The 15,843-nt window shown below is 38.6% G+C and overlaps 2 protein-coding genes across 2 annotated transcripts in view; one reads left to right on the top strand and one right to left on the bottom strand.

Annotated features, from left to right (window-relative positions):
• Positions 1–448: 448 nt before the first annotated feature.
• On the bottom strand, positions 449–10,700 carry GTPBP6 (GTP binding protein 6 (putative)). The gene is made up of 11 exons (XM_029964779.1): positions 10,598–10,700; positions 10,255–10,503; positions 7,556–7,693; positions 7,063–7,133; positions 5,364–5,494; positions 4,577–4,647; positions 3,984–4,142; positions 2,852–3,060; positions 1,341–1,489; positions 883–1,035; positions 449–590 (listed from the first exon to the last, which is right to left on the bottom strand). Exons 1-11 carry the CDS (start codon positions 10,698–10,700, stop codon positions 449–451), a joined length of 1,575 nt encoding a protein of 524 aa, XP_029820639.1.
• A 93-nt stretch (positions 10,701–10,793) lies between these two features.
• LOC103765024 (cohesin subunit SA-2) overlaps positions 10,794–15,843 on the top strand; it is a 58,821-nt gene continuing 53,771 nt past the window's right edge. The window contains exons 1-3 of the mRNA XM_018084125.2: positions 10,794–10,816; positions 10,928–11,097; positions 15,461–15,545. Coding sequence (XP_017939614.1) covers positions 11,054–11,097; positions 15,461–15,545 — 129 coding nt within the window. The 5' untranslated portion in view covers positions 10,794–10,816; positions 10,928–11,053. The remainder of the gene's footprint in view (positions 10,817–10,927; positions 11,098–15,460; positions 15,546–15,843) is intronic.

Below are 15,843 nucleotides of genomic sequence, written 5' to 3' on the forward strand. Positions count from 1 at the left end.
TTCTGCTTGAATACATACTTATTTATATACACCAATATTTTGTTCACTTACTTTCATTTTCCAAAGATCATCTGAAACAACTATAATAAATATTTTATTTCGAAAAAGGGGATAAAAAGCTTTACTTATATGATATAAGGAACTTGGTACTTTTCTGAAGGTTAAGTCAGATGCCATTCCATGTGTTTGAGGTCCACAGCTTATAGCCAGCAACAGTTTTAACATTAAAAATTTAGTGTTGTCCTTGCACTTGCTGATAAAATTAAGCTCAAAGGTCTCATTGTTTCCAAACAGAAGTTTTCTGAAACAGTGTCCATTTCTAAAATGTGTCATAAACATCAATAGGGGAAAAAAAATAAACTTCTCAACACTGGGACTAACAGGTCATTAACTTCATTTTGCATCCTCTTAGTGATACCAGTTTCTTTTCCTAGAAAAAGATTCCGTTTCATGACATGAAAATCTTACTGTTGGGAAAGAGGTTTTTGTATCTGCCAAAAGCAGAACTGCTGATTATCACCTTCACCCTGGCTGTGCCATCTTCAGGCATGACTTCTACTTCCTGAACTGTTGCTTCTTTATGTAGCCAACTGTAAAAGTAAAAGCATATTAGCATCTTAATGGTATGACACACTGCATAAAATATGATCTTGGTTTAGGTCAACATGTTCTATCTAGGTAATTCAACACTTGAAAAGATGAAGTGCTTTGCTTCTCTTCTCTGGGATATCTAATGGGGCTATTTTTTGTCAGAAAACTTTGATAATTATATCTGTCATTCTTAAGCAGATTAAAATCAGTATGATATGATTTGGAAGGTTTAGGACATGCACAACTAAGTCATATTTCTCCAAATCCTTCATACAATTTAAAATTATTTACCTTAGTTGAGGTCCCTCTAAGTTGACATCAATTGTCAGAATCTTCTTCCCTGTTGCTGTCAGTATTTTCTTCTCTATTTCTTGTTTCAGTTCTTCTAAACCATGCCCATGTAGAGCAGAAACAGCTAAAGCATTTTCTTCTGTGGGTTTATACCTGAAAGAAAATAATGCCTAGCACGTTTGTTCATGAAGATTAGATTGTGAAAATATTCCAAACTCATTTTTAACTGAGTTACTTTATACTGGCACCTTCTACAGAGGCCACTTCTTTTATGACTAAAGTGATTTCTTTGGTTATTAAAAGATAATTAATTCTTTTTAAGACCATAGTTACATACGTAAAAGATTGAGAAACACTATCAAATGTATTCTGAAGTGTGGGAGCTCTTCTAGACTAAGAATTAAAGAGCTTCCAGAACATAAGAAATGTTTAAGTACACTTAAGCATCTCCTGCTTACCTTTCTATCAAGTCCACTTTGTTATGAACTTCTACTATTGAGTCCAATAAATGACTGGGAAGATTAAGATTCTTCAGAACTGACAGGACAGTTGCTTTCTGGAGGATGGTTTCTGGATGAGTAATATCCCTCACGTGAACTATCAGATCCTAGCAAGGATCAATATACAATACCAGTTACCAGGCTGTAGAGGTTTTCCACCATTTTTGTATTGCTTATTCATATAAGATACTTCCCTATCCATTAGATAATATACTGGCAGGTTAGCACGGTAAAATTAACTACTGAAACAGTATTAAACCAATTCTGTTTCTTGGACCATGATGGAAGAAAATCTGTAGCAGCTTAGTATTTCACTTCACATTGAGCACAAATTGCCTCCAACAAACCTGAAACAAACCCTGTCAACCAAGCTAGCTACAGAATTCATATTTCAAGTAATAGCTGATCTATTCTTTTCAAAGACAAGGCTGTGTAACGATAAGGCTTCAACAACACCAGAGGAAAAAAAGAGTGAACTCTAAAAAGCACTTTTAGAAGAGTAATGGCTGAAAAACTGTTTCAAAAATGGAGGGAAAAAACCCCATGTAACTTGTAATTCTATTTTTACATTCAAAATGCAGAAGATTATCCTTATGCTTAGCTCTCAGGATACTATTACTGGTGCTTCAATTAAAAAGCTTTATACAGAAGTTATCAGTTTCAAGTACGCACACAATCATGTTTGCCATGATAAAAACCAAGCAACCAAATTCAATATTTGCGTTCAAAACATTTCATCATCTTTGCTCAAAACACTGCTTTAAACTTTTGAAAATCAGTAAGAAACAAATTTCTTGCCTTTCATTTAACACTTTGGAGAAAAACAAACAAGACAGTTTCAGCCAGGTTTTCAAAGCCCTGGTGAAATCTAATCCTCAGAAGCATTCTAGCATCTAGCCACCACTGAATTTAATTACCTTTGATGATACAGGCTTTTTTTTTTAATGTCTGTGTGTATGTATGCAGCTTTACACTTTGCTATAACACAGGCAAATAATGAGAAAATAATTGGAAAAGTACATTTATGTTAATTACGTGCTGCCTGCATCACATCACAATCACCCACTTTTAGTGCCATAGGAAACCTTAAGTTAAAACCAGATCATTTCAGCAGTTTTATTTCACTTTTAGCTCTTAAGAAAGCTAGTCTCAACTCACTCAGGTGCACTGTTCAGATATTTAATCAACAAAATCTGATTTATCTGCTTTACATATCATGGAGAAGGACATGTATATTCCAAATAAGCCCTTTCCAAAATCTCTTCATATTTGTATGTTCTGCATAATTTCAAGTATCAGAAAACTGGTTTACTGTAAGATATATACATCATTTTCTTAGGAAACTATTATAGTCAGCCAGATGTTTCACTAAGAGCAGCATGTCAATTAATTTCCCCTTTTTTGAAGGAGTGAGGATTATCTAACAGGAAATTAATTTGATTTCTCAATTTTTATAGTCAACTACTTACTGTGTAAGCCACTTCTTCTAATGTAGCTGAAAAGGACTCAACCAGACTATGTGGAAGATCAGTCAGGAACCCAATGGTGTCAACATAAATAACTGCCATATGTGAGGGCAGATAGCCAGCATGGGCTGTAACATCGAGAGTGGCAAACAGCTGATCCCTGGGTTGAAGTCCTGCTTCCCCAGTCAAGGCCTTGATCAAAGTAGTTTTTCCTAGTTAAATAAAAAAAGGACAAGATTTTAATGGCTTGTTTCAAGTAAAAATGTCATTTGCAAGATCCAGGTGAACTGTGTGATGTAACATATTTTCACATCTACTTCAGTAATTTTAATGTGATCATTTAGTAATTTAGTGATCAGTTATCTGTATGATGTTAGGAAATCCAAAGACAGTCTTATAACTCGGGGTTGGGTTTAAGGTGAATGTATGGAAGCTATGCTGTGAAATCACAAGATGATCAAAGACTGATTTGATCTGTAAAGTGACCTACCCACATCTTTGTGCAAGGTAAGTTTGTTTTTACAAAGTTGTTGAATAAGAACACGAAATGGTCTTAAGATAATGTAACCTGGAAAAAAGTGTCTAGTCCAAAGTCTATTTATGCCTTGTGTAAGAATTCAAATTTAAAAAACAAAACCAAAAAACCAGTTTATATTTATAATATTTATTTATATTCTCTTAGGAACACGTCTCAAAACACTACACATAATCCATGAAAAGCTACAGTGCTTCTTAAGCACATTTCTCAGATCAACTGCCAACTCTTCTCAATTTTCTTCCTATGCCTCAAGCTTTCACAGTGATCTAAACACCTATGTACTTTTCTCTACCCATTCTGATCAAGTAGTAGTCTCGTATAAAGGGACACCAACACTACAGTCTTCAGCACTATAATCTTTCTGACACAACAGGTGCTAGGCATTTCTCCAAAACATGTCTCTGAGACTGAAAAAAACAAGCAGCTTAATTTGCCTTCCTAACTGTAACCTAACTGACATAAATTCATTACACAGTTTAAAAACTAATTAAAATATGAAGCCTACTCACACAGAAATGAGATTCTGGCTAGAGTTGCTAATTAAAAATTAGACAATATAATCTCTTTCACGTTACAATTTCAGGAGGTTTCACTTACCGCAGTTGGTATAGCCCATGATTGAGATCATCGGAAACTCGCGTTTTCTGCGCTGAGTTCTAAGTAAAGACCTTTTTCTTCTTAGTTTCTCCAGGGCATTCCTAATTTTAAGTTCTCTTTCTTTCAAGATACGATTCTGTGTCTCCAGAAATGTTTCCCCTGAAAAATACAGGTGAATAATTGGCCGAATAGTTTACAAGAGAAAAAGTAAACTAAGTGTTGTGCATTTGGAAAGCAAGTGAGTTAGCACTAGGGAATATGAAGTTAGAAATAAGCAACTAAAGCTATGTATTCTTGCCTAAGAATCAGAGTAAGTAATTATTAAAATATATGCTAAGTACTTTAGAATATCCATGCACACTTATGATAAACCCCTGTGGCAGGAAATAGTCTGTTCTTGACCACTTACTGAGAGAGTACAGACCAAAACTTTATTATTTACCTTGCTTTGTACATTTGCCTAATTAGATGCAGAACACGCAGGACAGTTTTTCCTCCTGACCTCCTCCAAAGCAAGTAAGATGCAACTACATTTGTTTAAAGGCTATGGAAGAAAAAAAATCTTCTAATTAATGAGAATATTTAGACTTTACCTGAGCCCATGATATATCGTGATCCACCTCTCTGCTGATCTCGCTGAGACACCTCATTTTTCAGATTTGACCTGGCAGCAGAGTAACAATTAACTAGAATCAATTTTCTTTAACTGAGCTATCCTAAAATGCCTAAAAAATATGAAGCAGTAGTGATATTCTGACAGTACAAATAAAAACAGCAAATGACTGAGCTGTAAATAAAATCTGCTCGTGGCAAGAAGCCTGGCAAAAAAATCCAGATTTTCCTGGCTCAACCGTGGTTTGACGAAGCATGCAACCCTCTAAGCAAATTGTAATTGCTATTCTGAAACTTCAGAGAGTCAAAGATACCTCTGATGCATCCCCACAACTCTCATCAACTGCCATGTATACATTTCTATGCTACGTAATGCAGAACTGTGGAAAATTCAGACAAGAATTAATGCCTTTAATCTTCCTTGTTTATAGCTTTCCTCATTAAACCCATCAGTATCATATATTGGATACACATATCCAATTACTACATATTCTTGTAATCCATCTTCCATTTTAGAAAGAACTGGAACCTTTTCCTGATAAAAACATTTTTTAAGACTATCTATTGAACACTTTCTGGTTTTGCCTGTCAGCTTAAAACAATGACATTATAGCAAACATTTCTATTTTCTAATCAATCTATGCAAACACTGTAAAAGTACTTTTTCTTTACAGTACTGTAAAGAAAGTATTGCTATTTTTGTTACTGTAAAGAAACAGTCACTAAAATGTGTAAATATCAGTATGTGATTTGCACAGCTCGAGGTACCTGAGAAGTGGAATTTCGGCCAAAGCTATCTGCAGTTTTGCTTCTTTAGTCCGGGCATTACAACGAAAAATGTGAAGTACAATGGTGTATCTGTCAAAGACTTTCACACCCCAGGCACCTTCTAGTTCTTTCTTTAGCCATGTAAGACAAAATAATTGAGATGTCTTCTGTCCCTCGCAGTATCACTACAGCATTTCCTACACAGCACTACACTTACAGTTAGCTGATGGACACTTGAACTCAGAGGATCTCAGGATTCCATTTCAGTGGATGGGCAAGGATTATGAGCATGCAAATGCAAAATTTGGTTGACCATGAAGAAAATGAGTTAAGAAGAGAGTTTAGAAAGTAGAACTTTATGTCTAGGCTCATCAAATTCAGCGAGAATCCTTTCATTGCCTTTAATGGATTCTGGCAACACCTCTTACAGCATTATCACAGAATCAAGAATCTCAGTGGTTAAGTCCTTGTAAAAAATAATTATGCAATACTGGAATGGGAAAGGATAGGGATAACATAAGAAAACAAGAAGAAAAAGATCACTAAAACTTAAAAAAATAGAGAGGAAGGCAAGAAAAATATTTAATAATAAGTTTTTCACAAAATACTTAAAAACTCCAACTAACCAAAATCCCTCACCCCTGATCTAGTTCAGCAAAAGACACTTAAAAGTACACACTAGTTTCCCTATGTCAACTCTAAAATTCAGAATGCTTGTGTATCCATGTATATATAAACATATCCATATATACATGTTGTATACATATTCTCAAACACTTTATTGAATCAAGTCTCTTCAATTGCTCTTAAGATCTAGATTTGTGAAAAGAAAAAAAATAGCAAATCCAGTACTAAAAGAACTCATACTCAGAGAATAAAAACTAGGAAATTGAAATGAAACAATTTCAACTTCCCTTTCATCAACAAAAGGAAGTGCTTGAGATAACCATCTACTAGAGATACTTACCATCTCTTCATTTTATAATTAGGAAAAGCGTTCAAAATTACTAGCAAAGCATTGATGTTTGCTTGCACAGTTTGCATGCACTTTACACCCTGGATGATGCTATACATACAAAACCCCAAAAAAGTATTTATTTCAGTTTGTCTAAGCATTTCAAAAGAGTATCTACAGTTCACGCACCAAAAGTTTTACTGCCAGTGTTAAAAAAGAGAAGTACGCTCCGCCCCTCAACATTTCTTTTTAAGGGTTAGGAATGAAAGTTTAAATATTTGAAACATTAAAAAGTAATCTTGCTCTGAATTTACACCTCATATTCAAATTACAATTGAGCATCCACTGAACCATAGGAAAATAGACATTATCCAGTTCCGGTATAGGCACTTGAGCATATAGCTATTCCAAAATGTTGATGTTCTTCATAAAACCACCATGTTGTGAACAAGACCTTGAGTAACTTTTCCAGCATTTTAACTAGAGCAGTGGCAAATGTGGGAGATGAGTCTATAACAAATGACACTAGGCTGCTGAAAAATTCCATGCACTAGAGCTGGCAAACAGATGTATCAACTGGACAAACACAATAGGCATTAAGTTTCATTTCAACAAAACTCAGTCCTGTGCCTTCATATATTACCAATTGCAAATTCAGAGTCATAACTGACCGCTTCTCATAACATCAATACCTTCCAAACAATACCAATGTAAAGAATATTATTTGATACTGTATTCAGTTACCTTTGTCAGTGAAGATACTCTTTCCACATTCAAGAAGACAGCTGTCAGGTGTGGCAATTTTTTAATCTTTTCTGAAAGATAACCATTGCAAAATATAGTGTTAAATGTAAATTCTCTTTTTAAAATTCCCAGACTATAAACCATTTTGCACTGAGCAGAATGTTCATAAAATGTCAAATGGCACCATATTCTTTGTTCATGGAACAGTTGCAATTGCACTGATTTAGTACTGTGCCAAGAACAGTTGCCAGTTTCACTTATGTCCATCACATATACTTACTAAGTTGCCTCACACATTTGCTGTGAGCACAGGTTATGCCTATTCTGTATTGCTTTTGTAACCTTAAAACATTATTTGAAGTTTGTCTGCAAATGTGTATGATGGATAAACAAAATTCTCCCTCTATTCAGCTTTCACACCTATCCTTAAACAGTTCAGCTGCAAAAGTCTTGCATTCAGAATGATTCAGTGCTGAAAGATCTCAGTCCTTACCTGTCAAAACCTGAAAGTTCCCTTTGCCAAAAACAAACTTCTTGTCAGGATTTTTTGTAGGAATAATTATTTTATCTAAAACTGTCCAATTCTGAAGAGTATCTACAAGAGCGACGGCCTCAGCAATCTGTAATTCAGCTTCAGGAACATAATAATAAAAAAGAAGAAATAAAGATTACAATGTACCATCATAACTCTGCTCAGATCTCCATTAACTACAGTACATGCATGAACACTACACTGAAATTCTACTTGGGTATTTATTTTAACCTCTAGCACAAGGAGCAAAATGTCTTACCTGTAATCAGAGTAATTGAATAGTTTGATGAAATTTTATCACACAAAGCATTTTTTGCCAGTATAAATTATTTTTGCGGTTGTTGACTTAGAAGAATTTTTAATTGTATTGACAGAAACTACCAAGCTTTTTGGCTAAACAAGTGAAAATAACAACTAGCTGGAAAATCTGTTATTTCAGACAAGCACAAAACCATGTGATTAACACCTTGGTGTTTTGAGGCAATATTTTAAAAATTACTAACATGGCATATCCTGCTGCTTACTTCACAGCCACTTATTCGTAAAGGACCTACACTAGTTTACGACTTGCTAGAACCAGCAAATTCAATCCTATATTCTGGTGCATCACTTATTTTTTTGAAGATTTTGTAAAACTGACTGAAAAACACTACATGGGCACATCAGATCAGTAGATCCAGTCTTGATTTGCCAAAATTTTCCTCTTCTCATAACAGATTTATCAAGTGTCTCTAGATAGCAAAATGTAATTTATATACTAAATAGGTTACCTTGGTCCAAAAGGTAATGTATTTTGAAAGATAACCATGATCCGCTTTCTCCTCATATATTGTTAGTATTTCTTGTAAAACGTAAATATTTCCTGTTCTATCGGTGGTGTTTCAACAATCATTCCAAAACATTTTTTCCAACTTCAGGCTCTTCATCTGGAGGGCCTCAAAAAATGGAGAGGGATCATTGCTATTCTTCTGCATTTTTGGGCAGAAAGGTGCCTTCATATTTTACTTATTTTTCAGTTGCAAAATAGGAGTGTTTCTGTAAATTCTGAAAAGGTTATAAACTTTACTTTGCAATGTGACAATTTGTTATAATTAGCAGCATTAATAAAACTAAATGACATTTAGGTTCATCACATAATAAATTCGAATACAAGAATAGATATCATACATAAATTGTCTATTGCCATCCAGAGGGACCTGGACAAGCTCTAGGAGCTGGCCCATGGGAATCTCATGAGGTTTAACAAGACGAAGTGCAAGGTGCTGCACCTGGGTCAGGACAAGCCCTGGTATCAATACAGGCTGGGGGATGAACAGCTCAAGAGCAGCCCTGCTGAGAAGGACTTGGGGGTGCTGGTGAATGAGAGGCTCCTCACGACCTGGCAATGTGTCTGCAGGCTAAAAAGCCAATTGTGTCCTGGGCTGCATCAAAAGCAGCATGGCCAGCAGGTAAAGGGAGGTGATTCCGCCCTCTACTCTGCTCTGCTGAGAGCCCACCTGGAGCACTGCATCCAGCTCTGGGGTTCCCAGCACAAGACAGACATGGACCTGTTAATGCAGGCTGAGGGGAGGGCCACAAAGATGATCAGACAGATTGAACCTCTCCTATGTTGCTGAGAGAGGTGGTAGAGGGCTCATTCCTGGAAATATTCAAGGTAAGGTTGGATGGGGCTCTGAGCAACCTGGTCTACTGGCAGATGTCCCTGTTCATTGCAGCAGAGTCAGAGTAGATGACCTTTAAAGGTTCCTTCCAACCCAAACTATTCTGTGATTCTGTACATAAAAAGCTAACTTACAAGATGCTTAATACTTTCTATTGCAACTTTATAATTAGAGTTTGAAGAGTAGAATCAAATACATCACATAGTTTAATTGTGCAAGATTAGAGCACATGTATTAGCTAGCTACAAGGATTTCTGAGAGAAATCTAATAGTAGTCCTAAATTAGGTCCTTACAGAGGACTTCTTGGTGATTGCATCACTAAGTAACTGCATAACCACTTTAAGTCCCTGAGAGGACTTATACAAGACTTCATCTTCACTGCACTCTCTTCTTTGGACAGCAAAGTATTCCTGCTCTTCAGCCAACTGCTGGGCAAGCCTAAGGTCAAAGGTCTCCTGCCCAAATGGCCAGGCAGCACGGTTCAGGGCTGAAGGCTATTAACATTCAGCTAACGAGGGGGACACCCAGCTGTTTCCCTAAGGGACCTGCACACTCCTGCACTGAGATGTTCTGCCGTCAAAGATGCAAAGTTAGTATGATTTACAAGTCAAAGCACAGATCTGCCAACACTCACTGACAGCTCCTTGTCTTTTAAAAAGTTGTCAAAGAAGGAAAGAGTGACCTAAACCTTTTATCCGAACTTGCATTTTGCAAACAGCATTTTGCAGTTTCTCTGCTGTAAGAGAGGGTCCACTTCAGGCTGCTGGCACTAATCACGGAAGCAATTTGGTTGGAAAAGATCTCTGAGAACATCGAGTCCAACCTGTGGCCCAACACCGCCACGGCAACTAGACCATGGCACTAAGTGCTGCATCCAGTCATTCCTTAAACACCTCCAGGGGCGGTGACCCCACCACCTCCCAGGGTACTTCATTCCCAGTCCCCTGGCTGTATTCCTGCGCACCGCAGCGCTCCGGGAGCCCGCCCGCCCCCCGCACCCGTGGTGAGCGGCGACTTCCTCGGGCCCCACTTGACTGCGGGGTGCACGATGGCAACGCGCTGCGCGCCAGGCTCCAGGGCCAGCGGAGAGGGGCCCAGCAGCTCCTCCAGCTCTGCCTCATCCTCCTCCTCTTCTTCTTCCTCCTCTTCTTCTTCTTCTCCAACGGCCGCCGGCGCCCGCCCGCCCCTTGCGGCCTCCCCCGCCGCCCGTGCCCGGCGCGGTGCGAGCCCTGAGCGAGCGGCGGCCGCTGAGCGAGCGGGCGGGCAGAGGGCGGTAGTGCCAGCGCGGGCGCGGCCCAGAGCCCGCCGCCGCCGCCCGCCGCGCAGCGCAGCAGCAACGACCGCGAGAGGCTCCCGGGCCCATCGGCTCCGCCGGGCACGGCAGGGAGGGACCGTCCCCGGCCGCGTCCTCCGGCCGCCCGCGGAAGCGCCGCCGCCCGCCCATGTGACGGCGCTCCCCGCCCCCGACGGGCCCGGGCAAGGCCGTGATTGACGCCGGGGCCGCGCAGGGCCGGGGCCCGCCGCGCCGGGGGAGCGCCCGGGAGGGAGGGGGCGGTGTCGGTGAGTTTAATTTCTTTCTCTGTTTCATACTCTTCTGCGGCCGGGGGGAGGGAGGGGCCTTCTGCCTCGGTTTGCCTGGAATTAACTCCCTTTGTTTTCCTTTCTTGACAGTTTTCGGCTGCTGTTTCGCCCGCGAGAGCCGAAGGGATGAGTTTTTAACGCTCTCGATCTCGGTGAAGTTCCTTCAGAAGGTCGTGTCAGCTTTGCTATCTGTGCTGCTGAAAGAATGTAGCGGAAATGATAGCCGAGCTCAACGCAGCCAGCAGCCTTCCCAGCCAAAAGTAAGACCTGGCACAGGTTGCCTCTAAAATTTATTTGGTGAATTAGGATGCTGCCCCGTGGGTTTGTGCCTTGCAGATACCGAGACAATCTACAGTGTGTCATTCTGGGTGGGAGGGGGAAAAAAAAGGCATTTGCTGTGCGCTATGTCTTCTTACTAATGTGTTAATTTTATTCTCTTTTATGTATTGTTTAGCATCCTCTTAATGTAGTGTTTCATGCTGTTTGAAAGGGACCTTGGCCTTATAAGCTTTTCTGTGCCTTATTCACTGTAGTGCAAATGAACCTACTTTGAAAAAAAGAAAAAGGCAGATTCATGGTCAGTGCATGTGTTTCCTTCAGTGGTGAGTTTGGGGATGCTGAGGGGGAAGAGTACTAAGTAATCTATAGGCTCCCTGTTGGGACTGGAGGGGGCATAGCTGTTTTTGTCAGGAATCCAGCCTTCTCCCTCTTATAATGTATTTTTCAGTCATCAGTTGAGATGATCTAAAGTATTCATATTTACAGAATGATAATTAGAAGCAGATATAATTAGAGAGAAGCAGATTATAATGATAATTAGAGCAGATATAAATAAATAAATAAATGGTAAAGTTAAAACATTTGGGCATATCTTGCTTGGTTTCAAAGCTTCTTAGATGTCCAATGCTGAGTGCTTTGAACTCATTGCAGCCCAATCTTTGCTGATCCTGTCACCTGAGCCAGTTTGCTCCGGGTATTTTACTTCGTTGTACTCTAATGAAAGCTGAGAGAGTTGTAGTCCATGATGACAGTTAATATAGGTTCCCATATGGCCTTTCAAGTATGTTTCATCTGAAACCAGCCTTTTAGCTTCAGAAGTGTCATGAAGGCACCTGATAGTTGTTTAGTGGAGCTTCTTATGTTGCTTCTTAAAGATCAAGCACTTGTGTTGAAATTTATAATTTAAAAAAAGCTATGTGTAGGATTCTTTCAGTAACATAGATTAATTGTTTCTTTTTACACAGCTAAAGGAATAATGTTATCTTTTAGGTAAACAGATAGCTTTCTTATTAAGTGTTAGTCACCAAATGTTCCAAAACTGAGTTCAGAAGTTACCACAATAGTATTGTGTTTGAGGACTAGATGTAGGACTTGGCTTCCTTCCTACGTCAGGTGTTTTATCTCATCAGTAATACTTCAAGTGCTAGTGAAAGGACCATATTGTGGCAACAATGCAAGGTAAAAGTTAGTCTCTGAGCGTTATGTAACTGAGCATAAAGGTGAAAATTAGGATGAGATAGGAAGGGAATTCGGCTTATGCTTTCTTACCGAGTGCTGATGGAAGCAAACTAAATGGCTAAGAGCTGTTTCTTCCAGTGCTTGAGGCAGTGGATTTATGTATGCAAAAGTATTCAGGTGTAGAATAACAGGGGGTGGGAATAAAAACCTAACTAGTTCAGAATTTGTTAAACCTACTGTTGCACTCCTGTAGTTGAAAAGATGTTAGATGGAATTATGGATAGGGATCGCTGCGGAAGTGATCCCCATGTCCTCCTCAACTAGGTACAGTAGTTCCTATTTTGCTCAAGAGGATAAGGTGATGTTATAATTCTTTTAAGAGTTTCTTCAACAGAAATGTAGTTGTGCAAATAAAAACTCCATTTAAATATCTCATTTGATTGCTAAGTGCTTTTATGGGGTTCAGTTTCTTGGTGTTGGTCTAGTTCCTGCAGATATTTACATACCTGCCTTATGAATAGCCTTACTGGAAACATCAGTATTAAAAGGGAAAAAAAAAAGAGAAGAGAAAAGAGAAGCAAGAGTATTAATAGTATTTGAATTTTAAAACTCCTCTACTTTAGTGTAGGTTGTCTGTTGTAGTTCTTCCTGGGGCATTGTTGTGTTCTGTGGCATGCTGATAACCAAACCAGTTCAGAAACCAAATGGATTTCTAGTATTAATATTTAGTGTTTAGTTACATTTGTTGAGTGTTTAAGACATGTTTAATTGCATGTGTGACAGTTATTCTGGTTTCATCCCAGATACGTTGTTTTACTTGGCATTGTGAGCCCTACATGAGGAAGCTGTAGATCAGCGTCCTCCTCACTCTTGCAGGTTTTGCTGAGCTTTGGTAACACGCTGTTCCATATGCCAGGCATTCCCCTGCTTTATTGAGCCCCTTTTGCTACAAGTACATTTTGTCTTGCATAAGGTACAAAGTAAGTAGCACAGGCCCAGTAGACACTGTCTGCAGTGCCATCCTTCAGGATGTTCTTGGGAAAGAGATGAATGAGTTAGAACTTCAAAGAAGTATGTTCTAGACAGAAGTACTAAAACCAGTACGTGATCAGACAAGTACTTGACGGAACTGTCCTGCAGCAGTTCTGATTTTTTAATTAGTTAAATGTTTTAAATCAACTTGAACTCAATCATAGTTGCTGTAATCAAATGCAGTGCATTTATTTTCATTACGAGATGGAGTAGGTTGCTAAAGACTACTTGTAAACAATTCAGGAAAACTTTTTGAAAGCGTGTTAAGTGTTATGTTGAGGTATAATGGAGAAACAGGTAACCCATGTTGGATTGCATCTGAGTTGTAGTTCTAGTGAAACAGCGCAAGTGAGAACTTGTTAGTCCAGCCCCATAGCGTTGCATTCTGCTTTGAAATCAAGAGTGAAGAGATTTAATCACAAAGGAGAACCATTTACCTGACAAACATGTTTGGATTCTTTTTGGTTTTGCGGTCTGTAGAAGAATCTGGGAAGAGCAAACTGGCATCAGAAAAGCAATACATATTGCTATCTCTTGCTGCTTGTTCTTTTCAGGTAGGAAGTCTCTGGTGGTACTTGAGATACTTAATTTCTGTGGCTCACAATTATAAGTCAAGACCCTTGAAAACTTTTGCAAATGATTGCCTATATCATGCTGACTCAGCTGTGAACTATAGTTCATTCTACTTTTCACATGCAAAAGTCCAGACTAGAAGTCCTGATGTAAGGATTAGTTCATCCTTAATTATTTTCTTTGCTTCCATTTGTCAAACATTGTGGCATGTTTTGAACTTTTCTATGAGAAGTGGTTAATTGAATTTAACTTTCATGAGACTTTTCTCTGTAGGGAAGGTAAGCATTTACATAATTGTATTTAGAAATTTTGCACATTTTTATGTAATTTTATATTTATATAGAATTTTTATAGGAGCCTTTGGAAGCATAATTCTACGTTGCTTCTTGAAGTGTCTTAATAGATTAAAAAAGTTAACAGAGACTTTTTTAAATAAAAACTTCTGTCTGCTCTCACTGACAAAATAACATCAGGACCTTGGTCGTGCAGTTGATGCTATTCAGCCTCAGAATTTGCTTTGCAAAGCAGTCTTGGGAAGTAGAACGACAGGAATGCTTATCTGGCATTGATAAACCTTGCTGGAGTTGAGCTGGCTCAGCATCCATATCACAGTTAATTCTCCATCTGGAATAACCAACACTGGATACTGGAGAGCTGACTGTATTTGACAGTGTAATACACTGTCTTTCCCTTTGTAAAGTGGTCACTTGTGTTAGCACACTCTCTTGTTGCAGCAATATCATGAAAATAAAGTAATTGTACACTCTCATATTTACTTTCTTTTTGTGCCTTCTTATAGTACAAGTCAACTGGCTTCATGTCCTGGCCACTGTAGTTTAAAAGGAGGCCATAGCAGTCAGCTTCCAGCACTGGACCTGCTGCACAAGTGGGATCCAGCTCGTCTGCTCAAATGTGACCTTTGGCAAAGCACATTGTTAGCATTGGGAATGATGAAAAGTGGCATGATTTCATTGCAGATAAATGTATGGCTTCAGATCTCCCAGAAGGTGCTTCTTTCTTTATAAAATTATTCCTCCATCATATTAGCAATGACCTGCAAATGAAATTTCTTATGTGTCTTTTTTCTTCAGCATGTTTTATAGAGAAAATAAACCAGATTCCTCCTCTCATTTTAAATTGTACACCCGTCAAATATTACTGCCTTGTTTTGTTTAGAGCACCCGCAGAATGAATGCATACTTGTGTTATTGGTTCATGGTGCAAAGCTATTAAGTCAACAAAGGCTGCACTAAGTCAACATCAGCTTTCTGTTTCATTTACTTACTTTCTACTTCCTTGATATCTTTGATGGTTTTCCTAGTTTTCTGATTTTTCGTGTATCTTACAGGAAAGCCAGTAGGCTGAAAAAGGCCCAAATTTCTGTTGTATTTTTAAAGTTTGCTGTTTGTTTTTTAGTAACAAAATGCCATGACTTCCAAACAATTAATTAAAAATACTAAAATACATATAAATGCTTTTATTTTCTTCCGTTGTTTGTGCTGAAGTGTGTAGTTCCGTGTTCTCATTGTTAACCCCTTCAACATGTTTGTTACACTTTAGAGTGAATGCTGTCCATGATGAGACTGTGCCTGAGTCTGCTGTGCAGAATGGCACCTGTGTGAGAAACGGCAACCTGAAAACACCAGTAAGTCGGTTTTAAAACTTTTAAAAAATATTTAATTACTTAAATTGCAGAATTTATTTTCTGTCTCATTCCGTTGTTACAAAAATGATATTCCATAAAGTAGTCTCAGTGCATCTAAAATCTAGTTACTGGATATAGCTTGATCCTCAAATTCCATTGGCTGGCATCAGAACCTCAGTGCTGGCTCTCAGTTTGTTTCAGCATGTGATTTTCCTTCCCTGGGCTTAGTGTGCAGCTGATGTTGATCTGCAGGTTGTGAGTTTAACCTGAGAGTGAAAAGATGTAGAGGAGTTTCCGT

This window comes from Manacus vitellinus, unplaced genomic scaffold (assembly GCF_001715985.3).
Source record: "Manacus vitellinus isolate BGI_N305 unplaced genomic scaffold, ASM171598v3 scaffold_7_pilon, whole genome shotgun sequence".
Taxonomy (NCBI): domain Eukaryota; kingdom Metazoa; phylum Chordata; class Aves; order Passeriformes; family Pipridae; genus Manacus; species Manacus vitellinus.

What these genes read in the sequence shown, in the direction of transcription:
- GTPBP6 (XM_029964779.1), bottom strand. Translation starts at nt 10,700, where the DNA reads ATGGGCGGGCGGCGGCGCTTCCGCGGGCGGCCGGAGGACGCGGCCGGG. An exon ending in CATGGGCTATACCAACTGCG is followed by an intron (nt 3,061 to 3,983) that starts GTAAGTGAAACC and finishes TTATTTAACTAG; the next exon opens with GAAAAACTACTTTGATCAAG. An exon ending in AAAGTGGACTTGATAGAAAG is followed by an intron (nt 1,036 to 1,340) that starts GTAAGCAGGAGA and finishes ATTTTCTTTCAG; the next exon opens with GTATAAACCCACAGAAGAAA.